General features: G+C 44.0%; 1 protein-coding gene across 1 annotated transcript; it reads right to left on the bottom strand.

Moving 5' to 3' along the window:
- Positions 1 to 11429: 11429 nt before the first annotated feature.
- On the bottom strand, positions 11430 to 13640 carry LOC143549445 (aquaporin SIP1-2-like). The gene is made up of 3 exons (XM_077040342.1): positions 13210 to 13640; positions 12130 to 12402; positions 11430 to 11680 (listed from the first exon to the last, which is right to left on the bottom strand). Exons 1-3 carry the CDS (start codon positions 13498 to 13500, stop codon positions 11534 to 11536), a joined length of 711 nt encoding a protein of 236 aa, XP_076896457.1. The 5' UTR covers positions 13501 to 13640; the 3' UTR covers positions 11430 to 11533.
- Between the last annotated feature and the right edge of the window lie 569 nt (positions 13641 to 14209).

Raw genomic sequence — 14209 nt, 5'->3', positions numbered from 1 at the left:
CGGATGCGAGCTTCCAAACTGATCGAGATGATTCTCGATCACAGTCTGGGTATGTGTTCACTCTTAATGGAGGAGCTGTCTCTTGGAAGAGCTCAAAACAGGAAGTGGTAGCATTGTCCACTACAGAATCAGAATACATCGCCGCTTCATTGGCAGCTCAGGAAGCTGCATGGTTGAAGAAATTCATTACTGATCTAGGGGTGGTCTCTTCCATTCAAGACCCCCTAGAAATCTTTTGTGACAACGAGGGTGCGATTGCACAAATCAAGGAACCTCGTTCGCACCAAAAGACAAGGCACATAGAGCGGAGATTCAACTACATAAGGGATGAAGTTGAAAAAGGAAAGATATGTATTCGCAAAGTTGGAACTGATCAAAATCTTGCGGATCCATTCACGAAGCTCCTAGAAAGACCGAAACATGAGCGTCATGCGAGTGGCTTAGGACTCCGATATTCTAGTAATTGGATTTGATCTATTTTGTATTTACGTTTAAAAAAAAAACTTTTGTAATTTAACTCTTTTATATGATTATGGAATCTTGAGTTAAATTCTAATTTTGCATGTTTAATCCATGAATAAGTTATCTTATTCTAAAAGTCCGTAGTCGATCACATTTGTGGGAACAAATATGAAGCAAGACTATTATGAACTAGGATTGGTGGATATTCATAAGGAATGAATATGGAGCATAGGTTTGCTGCCAAGGTTCATAGATATTTGTGGGATACGAATATTGGACTGACCCGCTCTCAATATTACTACATGGAGTCAATGGACCTGATCATTAGTAATTTTGAGTAAAGGAGAATTTCATATTATCCTTAGACCTGAGATGTATACTGGGTCTTGATTTTCACCAAGTATTACACTTTGACTCTCCCCTTCGCTATTCGTAAAATATGGTACATAAGGATGAGCTCAGGTGGAGTATAAAGTGATAGTGAGAGGCGTATACAGTCAAGATGGAATTTGTTCCTCTTATGTGTTGAGAGTTTAGATGTCTAAGGCCTGATAAAGTTGAATTGTAAAGAGAATGATCGCCTATGTCTCTTAGATCCAACATGACATCTAGTAACAAAGGGATATAATGATAGATTCACCTAAACCATATCAAGTAAGGGACTTGAAGGGATGATGTTATTGAATGGCACTTCGTCAAACACATTAGGGGTGGTGAACTGTTGTTAGGCGGTATTCACCACTTGCATTAATTTTCTATGTATCTCGTGCAAGTGGGAGATTGTTGGAATTACGTATACCCGAGACACATACTTATACTAATGTGGCTAACTGTGTTTGATCCAAGTCGGGTCATACCCAATAACAAGCTAGACGACACCAAATGTATTCCTTTAATGATTTGATCATTTAAACGAATACCGAACACTACGTGTTTAGAAAATTGGTTTTCTAAACAAACACACTTGAGGATTTAAATAAATTATCTGGATAATTTGTTTATATAAATTAATTATTTAATTGGTTAAATAATTATATAAATGTATGTACATTTTATAAAAATGAGTTTTATAAAATGAATGGAGATGTTTTAAATGGTTAAAACAAAATACAAAAAAAAAAAAAAAAAAAGAAAAACAAACAAAACCGGCCACCCATGTGGGGGTGGTGGTTTTACCCAATCAAAATTTAGATGCTCTTTGCATATTAACAAGGGCTCTCTTTTTGATCCTCCATTCAACTCACATGCATTTGTGTCTTGTCCATTTTGAATTTCAAGTGCAAAAATATCTCTCTCTTCCTCTCCAAAACTCACGGCCACTTTGGCCAAAGAAAGGGGGTGTTTTGTGAGCTTGATTCAAGTGTTCTAATCCTAGCAACAAGTTGGTGTTGTTGTTTAAAAGCTTGGGGTATCAAAAGCTTGAGGGTTTCTCCTTTGCAACCTTGCCATTTGAAGACATTATCTTCTTCATCCACCTACATCTTCTCATAAGGTATAAGAAGGTACAATTTACTTTTGTGAGCATCTTGTTCTTGTAATATTGATCCTTGTTCTTTGGGTTTTAGTTTTAACATAATGGTATGTTCATAACAAGTTTTAAAATCTAAGCTTCCGTTGCGTTTTCATGTTAAAATGGTTAACTTGAAACTTTGATAACCTTGTATAAAACCCAACAATCGGGACGTCTAGCCAAATGGGCAATTGAATTGGGAGAATATGCAATTAAGTACAAGCCAAGACCAGCCATAAAAGGCCAGGTCCTGGCCGATTTTATTGCAGAAGTCCCCGCTTCGCGGGAGAAAGAGTGCCAGGAGGAGGCTCAACCTTCCCCAGCACAGGACATCAATGATGTCTGGCGACTCTACACTGATGGAGCAGCCAGTAACGAGGGTTCAGGCGCAGGGTTAAAATTAACCAACCCAGCAGGCCAAGAATATACTTACGCTATTCGGTTGGATTTTCCAAGTACGAATAACGAAGCCGAATATGAAGCATTCTTGGCCGGATTGAGAATTGCGCGTAAGATGGGAGTGAAAAACTTGGAAGCCCACGTGGATTCCATGCTGGTGGCCAACCAAATAAATGGGACGTACACGGCTGTGAACGACACAATGGCCCTGTACCTCGCCCAGGCAAAAACCCTTATGCGTGATTTTAATGATTGTAAAGTCATACACGTCAAGCGCAGCGAAAACAAATCTGCGGATGCGTTAAGCAAGCTTGCATCACTAGCCTTCACCCACTTGGGAAAGGACATCCGCATTGAACTCCTCGAAGCACCATCAGTCCCGCACAAGGAAATTTGTGTCATACAAACCGGTACAGAAACGTGGATGACACCAATAATAAATTACCTTGCAGCAGGAACACTACCAGAGTCAAAAACACAGGCAAGAAAACTACGCTGTAAAGCACTGAATTATCAACTCGTCAATGACATCCTTTACAGACGTAACTTTCTTGGCCCACTCTTAAGATGCGTGGACAACCAAGATGCTGACTACCTCCTAAGGGAAGTACACGAAGGCATCTGTGGAGTACACGCAGGTCCCCGCGCTGTTGTAGCCAAGCAAAACAACGCGGGATACTTTTGGCCGGGGATGCATACGGATGCACTGGCATACATCAGAAAATGCAGGTCTTGCCAGCTTTACGCACCCAACACGCACCGCCCGAAGAATGAACTGGTTCCAGTCACTTCTTCATGGCCATTTCAGAAGTGGGCCATCGATGTGACAGGCCCATTTCCTACAGCAGCAGGAAACGTTCGGTTCCTAGTGGTAGCCATCGACTACTTCACCAAGTGGATTGAAGCAAAACCTTTAGCCCAAACAACCGCGAAACATATCAAAAAATTTATTTGGGAATTTATTATTTGTCGTTTTGGACTTCCACAGAATTTGGTGAGCGATAACGGCACCAACTTTGCTGACAAGAAGCTACAACAGTGGCTAAAAGAACTTCAAATCACCCACACCTTTACCTCAGTGGCACACCCGCAAGGTAATGGTGAGGTGGAAAGAGCAAACAAGAGCATCGTCGAAGGCATCAAGAAGAGACTATCGGAACACAGATCCGGCTGGGTGGACGAGCTTCCGCACGTCCTTTGGGCAAACAGAACGCTGAAGAAGGCCAGTACGGGAGAAACCCCGTTCAGCCTCACTTATGGCACTGAAGCCATGGTCCCAGTCGAAATTGGTCTACCCTCACCAAGGGTCTTGATTCAGCCGGAAGACAATGATGCGGAAAGACGGTTGGATCTTATGCTAACCGAGGAACGCAGAGACTTAGCCGCAGTGCGTGAAGAGAACTACAAACGACAAATGCAAAAGTACTACAACACGCGGGTAAAACTCTGCAACTTCAATATAGGAGACTACATACTGCGTAACAACGAGGCTTCAAACCAAGAGCGCCCGGGAAAGCTGGCCCAGGTCTGGGAAGGGCCATACATTATCAAAGAAGTCCTGGGAAAGGGCGCATACCGGCTCGAAAGGCTCGATGGCACTCCCATCCCAAGAACATGGAATGGAGCTCAATTACGCAAATGTTATATGTAGATCAATTCCAAAACTTGTAAAGAAAAGGCCTAGAGCCACTTCTAATGGAAATGATTCTCCTTTCATAATGTGTTTACCTTTATACTTATGAACTTCCCACTGGTACCGGTATTCACCGCATAAACGGGAAGAAGTAAGTCGTTACGTGTGGAAGGCGGCAAAACCCGCATAAACACAACGTTAAGGGAAACCTACACGCAGGTAGGATGTAAGCAAAGTTTAGCCATCCTTGTAAGTGCAAGTGACGGTCTTACCCGCACAATCATGAACAAGGAAGCAAAACTTCAACCTATCATCTACCACGTTCAAAGGTTATCCTAAAAAAAAAAAAAAAAAAAAAAAAAAAAGATAAGGAAAACCTACACGCAGGTCAGATATGGGTAAAGTTTAGCCATCCTACTAAGTGCAAGTGACGGTCATACCCGCACAATCACGAAGGAGGAAGCAAAACTTCACACCGATTATCTACCACGTTCAAAGGTTAACTTATCCTCAAAGATGAGGAAAACCTACACGCAGGTCAGATGGTAAAGTTTAGCCATCCTACTACGTGCAAGTGACGGTCCTACCCGCACAATCACGGAAGAGGAAGCAAAACTTCACACCTATCTACCACGTTCAAAGGTTAACTTATCCTAAACACTTGGAAAATTGCTAATTTAAACTAAAGTATGCAAGTCATATAAAGTTTATAAAGCAAGGAATCCAATGAATCAAGCGGTCTTAGCCGCACAAAGATTTACATTTCATAAATATTCGTTACAAGAATGGCCGGGTAACTACCCGCCTACAAGAAAGTAAATCTATACAAACTAAATCTATCCTACAGCGGGAAGGGATCTTCATGATCAGGCTTCAGGGCCACTTCCACTTGGACCAGCGCCGTCAGTAGAGCGTGGCTGTTCAAGGAAAGCCTTAAGGATAGGCAGCCCATCATCAGCAGCAGCAATTTCATTCACCTTCTCCACCACCGGATGCGGGAAGGCGGCGTATTGATTTACTGCTTGGTCATATATGGCTTCAGTATCTACATTGTACAAAGGGAAGTTGGATGGCGGGACGCCTTTCTCAACAAACCCTAGACCAAGCAGAAAGCCGACCCGTTCCCCATCCTCGTGAGAAGCGTTGAGGGCTGCGCTCATAGCATCGTCGTAGGATGTCTCTGAGAAGACCCGATGCACAACCTACATAAGAAATATACAAGTGTCAACACCCTATTTACAAAGAAAAGCGTGAAGACATGAAGATAGACTTACCTGAGACAACGCTTCTCGAAGAAGCCATTCCTTGGCAACCAGAGCTTCTTGAAGGGCGGCTTGAGCTTGGGTGCAGGCGCGTTCGGCTTCGCTTTTGTTAAGGTTGGCAAGTAGAACTTCCTTTGCGGCAGCCTCTTCGACGCCCTTAAGCTTCCGCTCGGTATGGTCAAGCACGCCCCTCTGGTCCAAGATCTCCTGGAGCTTCTTGGCATCTTCCATCGCCAAGGCATCATGAGCGCGTTAGAGAGCCTCTAATTTAGCCTTGAGCTCCTCATTCTCCACACGCAAAGGCTCAGCAACGGCTTCAGCCTTGGTGGCCCTCTCGGTTGCGTTCCTCGCAGTCTCCTTAGCCAGCCGAAGCTGTTCGTTAACAGCTTGGGCAGCCTTGGAGCGGGCCTCGAGTCGCGCTTGAACCTCAACCTCGAGGGCCTTGAAGGCCTTCTCCTTCTCCGCAGCAGCTGCGGACAGCTTTTGGTTCTCCTCCCGAAGAGCCCGCGCTTGAGATACTTCCTTGGCGCCAGCTGCTTTCAACTTGTCGTTTTCACGACAAAGCAGCTCGACGCGCGGCTGCATCCGGGCTTGGAGAACCCGAAGCTCGTTGGTTAGCCTACCCTCCTGGTAGCTAGCCATGGCTTCCCCCAACGCACCATGGGGAGCAGCGTGGCGAGCCCATTCCACGCACTCCACAGGGGTACGAAGGGTTGTTCCTCGGCGTATGTTCCATCGCGGAACATACACTTCATTGGAATCCGACACTGCAGAAAACAAAAAGCAGTTAGGAAAAAATGATAAAATATATATAGAAAAATGGGCCAAAAGAACCCTACGCACCTGTAGGGTCAATTACAGGCCGATAGCCGCCGAACCCATCACCTGAACCCAATGGAAATCCATCCAATAGGTCAGGCAGATGGGAAGGTGGCGGAAAGATGCGAGAAGCCCCACGCGTACCTAAGGGACCGGCCGTCGTTGCCGATGACGGGGGCATGGTAGCAGCCGCCGTGGTCGCCGCCGCGGTCGCTGCCGCAGAATCCGCGGCAACAGTAACCGCCGGCTCTGTGAAGGATGCTGTAAAAATCGCCCTCACAGCCGGCGGCGACGTCATCTCGGCTGGAACAGTCGGCTCAAAGGAGTGAGCAACTGAACCAGCGGAAGCAGGCGCAGGCGCCTGGGTCGACGCCTCAGGTAGGCTGACCAAGCCTACCGTCATTGGCGGAGAGGTAATACTCGGCCCCTGACCCTGGAATGCGCCAACATCCACGCCTGCGTAAAGAAGAAAAGTGTTAAAAGACAAGGATTAAACTACGAAGATGAAAGCTAAGAGAGTTGTACTTACGGGTTTTCTTGAGCTTGAACGTACGGACGGGCGGGGACGAACCCGATGGAGCCGGTCTCTTGATGCCGGTCACCGTCGTCGTCATTGGTTCTCCGGAGGTAACAGTCGTAGCCTCCGGAACAGTGGTCTTCTCACCACCGGGGTTCCCTGCCACCTCTTCACTACCTGACTCAGTGTCAGATAGGAGCACTGGATCGGCTGTGGAGGCCGCCTTCTCCTTCCCTTTCCCGCCGGCAGCCCTCTTCTTCCGCACTAACGGAGGACCATCTGCGGATTCCTCAGAAGAAGACAGGATGTCAGGAATTCCAGCAGCGGGTACAGCACTGAGGGGTGGAGGAGAGAATAACGCCTTACCTGGCCGCCGGTGGCTCAGGATCTCGTGGCCCAGCGGATAGACCTCCACAAACCGATCCGCTGTTTGCTCCAGGATGGGCAACTCGTTCTCGTCAAGAGCACGAGTACCCACCCGCACGGGACCGTCAGCTTCCCGCGGGTACAGGAGCGACTCCAAATCGTTCCCCTCTGAAAGAAAAGAAACAGTTAGAAGACAAACTCATATCAGCAAGAAAGACAAGACATACCATAAGGAGTAGAGTTCAAACCGTATTCGAGAAGGATGGGAACCTGAGACGCCTCCTTCCATACCCGGCTCATCCCCAGCATCACCATCCCGGACTCCGCAAACCGGTAAACCGGAGATTGGACCCGGGATATCTTCGCAAACCATTCCGCCTCCTGGTAGTTGGTGGCGTGGTGGCTCAGAATTGCTTGGCCATTTTTAAACTTCATGGCAATGGGGATGGCGCGGGCAGAAATGTAGAAGAACTCCCGCTTCCACGATCGGAGACTGCGCTCGGTCGCGCAAATCTTCAAACCCTTGATCCGGGTTGTCAGGGTGTACCACCCCTGGATGCACCTCCAAGTATAGAAGGTCATCAGGCGGTCCACATAGGGCTCAATGCCCAGAATCCGGCACACCCACTCGAAATGGCGAATCTTGGCGATCGCCATGGGGTGCAACTCGGTCAGATGAACACCATGCCTCTCAAGGACACGGTAAACAAACTTTGTCAATGGGAACCTAAGATTCCCATAGACAAAGAATGCTGCATAAACCCCGATCTTGCCTCTGGGGGCATCGTACACGGTCTGATGGGGTTCAGGAAACTCAGGCTCGAAAGGATCGAGCATGAACTTCCTAACAACATACCGGTACTGATCGCCGGGCAGAGCACACTGGCACTCACCAGCAGTACTCTTGTCATCGGCCGAAGACTCAAGATCACGAGAAGACATTTTGCAGAAAGAAAGCGATTTCGGGAAAATGCTTGCCTGAAAAGGGGAGTATTTGCCGGAAATCGCTAAGAAGAAGAAGAGAAGGGTGAAGGTGTGGATTGCAAAGAGCCCTCTCCCCCTTTATATACTAATCGCAATTAATGCGATGAATTTAATGCGGAGGAGAGAGAAATCGAAGGTGCAATGAAACTATGACACGTGGCAAAAAGCAGGCTGGCAACAGCTGTTGACAGGACGCGTACCATTAATTTCGCGGCCACGCGCCCGAAAAATCGCGCCCACGCGCCTGAAAAAGCGTCTGGAATGACCATGTACTGTCACGTCACCATAACTTCCTGCACGTCCTGACACAGTCAGAAGAAACCGTCGCACGACGTTTCAGATGTTTGGACTGTTCCTATCTTTCCACCAACTCTTCGAATTTCGAAATTCAAAATTCAAAAAAGATTCAAAAGTAAGCGGGAAAACACCCCTTACCTTGGCAAACAAGTAACCGTAAGACGGGTGCGGGTACAGTGTTAAGGCAAAACCCTTCACATACCTAGCACCCGCAGGGAATTGAAAGCCAAGAATACCTTGGCAACCAAGTAACCATAAGCCGGGTGCGGGTACAGTGTTAAGGCAAAACCCTTCACATACCTAGCACCCGCAGGGAATTGAAGCCAAGAATACCCCGGCAACAAAGTAACTATAAGACGGGTGCGGGTACAGTGTTAAGGCAAAACCCTTCACATACCTAGCACCCGCAGGGAATTGACGCCAGGGGTACCTTGAAAGTAAAGTAACCGTAAGACGAGCGCGGGTACAGTGTTAAGGCAAAACCCTTCACATACCTAGCGCTCCGCAGGGAATTGAAACCAAGAAGGATCTTCTGGGCAATGCTTGCGGAAACGGAAATAACATCCCCGCATAGCGGGAACGTCGAGAACTACATTGTTTGAGGCTCCAGGATGGAATTGGTGGTTTTAACATAATTGATCACTATGTTCAAAACTACCAAAACCTCAGGGAGAATCCACACAAGTGGGACTCAACGCTCCTGACTTGCGAGGAGGTTACATACCTACCCGCATCATACCCAAAGATCAAGCAAAAAAATCGGGAATTTTTGCAAGTGACATTAGGAAACCCGCGGGAAGAATCCCCACGGAGAACCTTAAAACTAAAAACCTTTTTCAAAACCCCTTGCTTAAAGTCCAAAAGTTCACCTCACTTTATTAAACATTCATGAGAAGAACATTGGACTGGGGGGACTTGAAGAGGTAGGTCCCAGCAGAGCCCAGTTGGTCCCGCAAGACTCACCTTGAACAGGGACGTCTGCGCAAAGGCCATCTGCTCCCGCAGGACCCACCATGCTCAGAGAACCTTACGCGCAGTACGCAAGCTGTACACGCAGGGAAAGCCTCCCAATGGTGAAGTACCCCGCCTGTTCCCGCAGTTGCGGATACAAGCCATCAGGGAAGGCTACCCGCAGACAGCAGGGCTACACGCACAAGACAATAGCTACTTCAGTAGTCACATGAAGGAATGAGCAAGGCGGGAACAATCCCGCCAAAATGAGCCAGTCCGTATGATTCTGAAAGATCTTTTGTACTATACCTACCAAGGTATGGATAGGACAGACAATCTGACCAGAACAGCCCATGAGCCAATCACAGGGTGACAGCTCACCGACAACAGTACGAGGAGGAGCACCCTCTAGTACTGTTTGTCACTATTAGCCGCTGCCTACTCACCAACCCTTACTGAGGGGCGTGCGCAGCCTACAGTTGGTAGAATAGTGTTACTGTTGGCCGTAACCTATTCACCAACCAGCATGGCCTGCGTATAATCCACAGTAGGTGGGACGTGCATAATCTACAGTTGGTGGAATAGTGCAGCCGACTTTGTTACTGTTGGCCGTAACCTATCCACCAACCAGTATGGCCTGTGCATAGTCCACTGTTGGTAGAACAGGAATACTATTCAGCCGGCTGTACCTTCTAGGAAACCTACCTTCGGCTATAAATACTCCAACATCTTGGAATGGTAAGATCATCTGTGATCCAGTTATCTAGCAATCTCTTAATATACAATTATATTCAGAGCAATCTAGTCTGATTCTCACGCCGGAGGGTGGTCACAAGGAGGAACCCCCCCTTCTCAGTGACGAGCTTACGGTGTTTGTTTTGCAGGTCCCCTGAAGAACAACCGTCTCTGTTGGACCTCATTCTCGTGGGAAACATTACTTAACCCCCAGATTATCTATAATCTGCACCGGGTCACTTAGTGTTTCTTCATCTCCCTATTAACTTTAGTTTCAAAATCAATTCCTTTGTGGTTTGATTTTTAAGGGCATGGAAAATTGTCGGTGAACATTGTATGACTAAAACATAGATACTTATTTAAACACGTATAGAAAGAAACTCGCCGTGTGTGAATGATTTGTTATGTATAAACTTATCAAAAGATGAGAACATGATTTGTACACCGCGAGAACTACAAGTACTCAAAACACGTGGCAAAAAATGGGGCATATCCCGATTTAATGCTCTTATCCGGTGGTTAGAGTTTGAGTACCATTGTTAATGACCGCATTATACGAAAATATCAAAGAGAACGACACTTGTGACCAATCCTTCTCTTCTCCTTAAATTGCACTTTGTTGTCGTTAAAGTAACACTCTAATCCAACCGAACATACATTACAACGGAATGTACATTATTTGTTAACATTTCGTTGAACATGACGCTGGTGCGCACACTTCTCGTCTTTTGTTAAGTTGAAAGCATCTACCTATTATTCTCACCTTGATAATTTAACTACCAATCTTGTTAACTTTTTCTCAAATAGTTTAATATTGAAGTTATTTATTAGTTTTCTGTTACATAATAAAACTTTTTATTAAAATCCACGTAAACTTATTTAGCGTCGTCTAAGATAAGGCAACGAGAGACCAACTAGTAGTTAGACCTAAAGAAAAAATAGAATAAAACTGATCTTATAAACAGTAATGTTCCCTAAAAGATATAGCGGTCTAAAAATCATGTTCTCATCTTTTGATAAGAATGTAATTCCGTATACAACTCAATTCACCTATAACATCTAAAGTGAATAAATTTCGTTTTCATGTAAAATGATAAGAAAATAACAAGATTAAATATGACCAAAGGTTAAGTGTGTAAACATTATAATATTAAGTGCGCGTGGACACATTTTGTTACATGTTACAGCCGACACACAAGTTGTGTTATGGTACAACTCACGATTGGGAAACATGTTTGACCACGTGACAAGTTGTGTTAAAAACCATTTATGAAAACCTATAATATACGTCACATTTTTATTTATTTATATAATTGTAAGCACAATATAATAATTATTTAAATCCAATTTAAATTACCAATTTTATAAACCTTCATTAAAAGATTCAAATTGTTCATAATATATTTATTTTTCAATTTTTGCGAGGTTAAACGAATGATAACCATGTACTAACAATTATAAAATGAGTGTAATACGTTATAAGAATGAGATTAGTTTAATCTTATATAAATCAGTGTCATGTATATGGTGCTAGGGGTACAAAGGCATAAATACTTTTTATGTGACCCTTGAGCCAGAATCCGGCTCGTTTTCACTTTTCAGGCTGATTTCACCTTTGAAGGTGGTGGAAAGACGAAACGAAAAATCCATGCTGCCGAAATTGCCCCTACAAATGGAGAAATCCAGTAAACATAAAATTGCTCCCATGTGTTGTGCCGGTTGTTTACGTATGCCCATCCAAATGCCTACATAAAAGACATGAAACCGATCAAATCAAGATCGACAATGTAAAAAAGACTAAAATTACCCTTTACTACCCAAAAAAAACAAACAAATGTAAAATCACCCTTTTCTAGTTGAATATTGTCGTTGTTAAATAATTTTCAACTAAAAAGTGCATATTTTAAACACATATTGTATGTAGTATGCTTGCATTATTAGAATTAGTAACGAAATTTGTAATGAAAATGACTAATATATCCTTCACACATCCTTAGATATTGGTTGTGTGTCGTGGGCCCGTGACAGAACCAAAACTTGTTGACTGAGGCCCACCGAGGTCATAATAGAGTAGTAAAGGGGTTAATGGGCATTTATTTGTGTAAGCAATAAGCAGATAAACAACTTTAACAATCAACTAACACGTCTTTTACATGGTACATTTGCAACATTCTAACAAATCCGTATTACTTACATTGGCGGGATTCATTGAAGGACCCGTATAACCTCGACCGAAAAACACAAGTGTCATCATCGACATCGAAAGCAACCAATTTTTCATAATAATGCTTTTAGGTCCCCTAAGGATAATGTAGAGGACACACATGGTACTTGTGAAAGTCAATATGCTTTCAGCAAGTGCACCTGTATGCATATCTACTTTTAAAGAAGGTCCTCCTAGTGTGTATTTGTATTTCGATGGCATGAGTTCGAGAGCCGCAAATGCACCCCCAACTGCGCCAACTGCCTGTCAAGAAAACGAGTATAGTTGGGATCATGTTTGTTATTTGTGTTACATATGACTTTTGTATCAACCGATATTGTTTGCTTGCGCATGAGGAGCTAAGAGATTTATTTTCGGTACCCGAGTGAAATGTATTTGTGATATATGAGGCCAGTCATTCCTCGGTTTGGTTTTCAGGTTATTCAGTTTAGGAGTTTATATGATTCTAATAAATAAACCGAACCGAACCGAATTTGAGTTCGGATCAGTTTTTCAATTTCTTCTACCAAATAAACTGAATATATTATTTTTTATAAACTTTTTTTTAAAGTTTTTACCAATTTTTAAAGTTTTTACCAATATTTGTTAAGCCATAGAATAGTATGTGAAGGGTTCAATTCATGTGGAGTGTAACATCTAGACAAAAAAAAATGACAAAAATTAAAGAACTTTATTTTGTTATTCTGTTTATTTGGGTTACTCGGTTTAAACCAAATTTAAAATTGGGCAAACCGAAAACCAAATTACCATTTTAGTTTTGATTTAAAACCGAATCCGTATTTCAGTTTGGTTCTAATCGGTTCATTTCAGTTCGGTTTCAGTTTCAAACGAATAATGTCGCGGTTTGCTCTTGACTCAATAATATATGCGTTGACCTTAAAAGTCAAACAAAATCCATGTCAATTTATGGTTCAAGTTCAAACTTGATCTGATTTGACCTCAAAAGTCAAACCATACGATTGAAATTTGACTTTCGAGATTTAACAAACGACAAACTCAAGGATCGAAACTCGTATTCAGTCTACACCCATTACAACTCCCATTAATCACCTGAGCAGGAAACCGAACAGCAGCTGAAATGAGAGAATCACCACCTACGCCAACGGCATAAAAGGCAGCAGTACCAGTCGGATTAAAACTAGCGCCACCTAATACTGCCCCAACGAAACCAAACACGAACAAAAGTATAAACACGAGAGACATTGTGATAAAAAGCGACGCCATCCCTTGGATACCGATAGCTTTAGCAATGACGGAAGTAGCAGCGCCAAGACACGAAGCACAAAACACCCACAAAAACGTCAACACACTGTCGCCAACCGCCACCTTAATTAAACCCATATCAGTTTTTTTTCCAATACTAAGAAATCTCTTTCAAAGAGAAGCAATTATATGCAAACAATTTCAATATAAAATTTATTTAATAACATGATGATTATGTCATATATGTGTGATGAACCAACTACTATGAATCTAAAAGTTTGGTAAGAGTTTGAGGTAAAAGTTTGGTTCTCAATAGAGATGCACAAAATACCTCGTTCCGGACCCGACCCAGAATCAGTTACTACCGTACCTGACCAGCAGATACGACCTGGACCCGCCAGAACCATTTCCAACTTTACTCGGTCAAAACCCAACCCTCCTCTCTCTGAAACCTGAAAAAAATATGGTTCCAGACCTGACCTGGAATCGGTTCCTACTCGTACCTGGCCCGCGGGTACGACCTGGTATTAGGTTTCTCCCCAAACCTGTACCCGGAACCAGACCCAACCTGGACCCACTAGAACCATTTCCAACTTTACTCTATCAAAACCCGACCCGACCCGAAACCCGAAAAAAACCCAATCAAATACTCGACTATACCCGAAACCGGTTCCTACTGACGGTTTTGACTTTTGTTGACCATACCCAGAACCGGTTCCTACCCGTGCACGACCCACGAGTACCACATGGTATTAAGTTTCTCCCTAGACCTGTACCCGAAATCAGACCCGACCTGAACCCACTGAAACCAATTCCACTTTCACCAAGTCAAAACTAAACCCGATCA

The sequence above is a fragment of the Bidens hawaiensis genome, unplaced genomic scaffold (assembly GCF_021521415.1).
Source record: "Bidens hawaiensis isolate Kalapana, Puna unplaced genomic scaffold, B.hawaiensis_p1.1 tig00015564_1, whole genome shotgun sequence".
Classification (NCBI taxonomy): domain Eukaryota; kingdom Viridiplantae; phylum Streptophyta; class Magnoliopsida; order Asterales; family Asteraceae; genus Bidens; species Bidens hawaiensis.
Note: the sequence above shows the minus strand (reverse complement) of the source record. Positions and strands in the feature narration are given on the sequence as shown.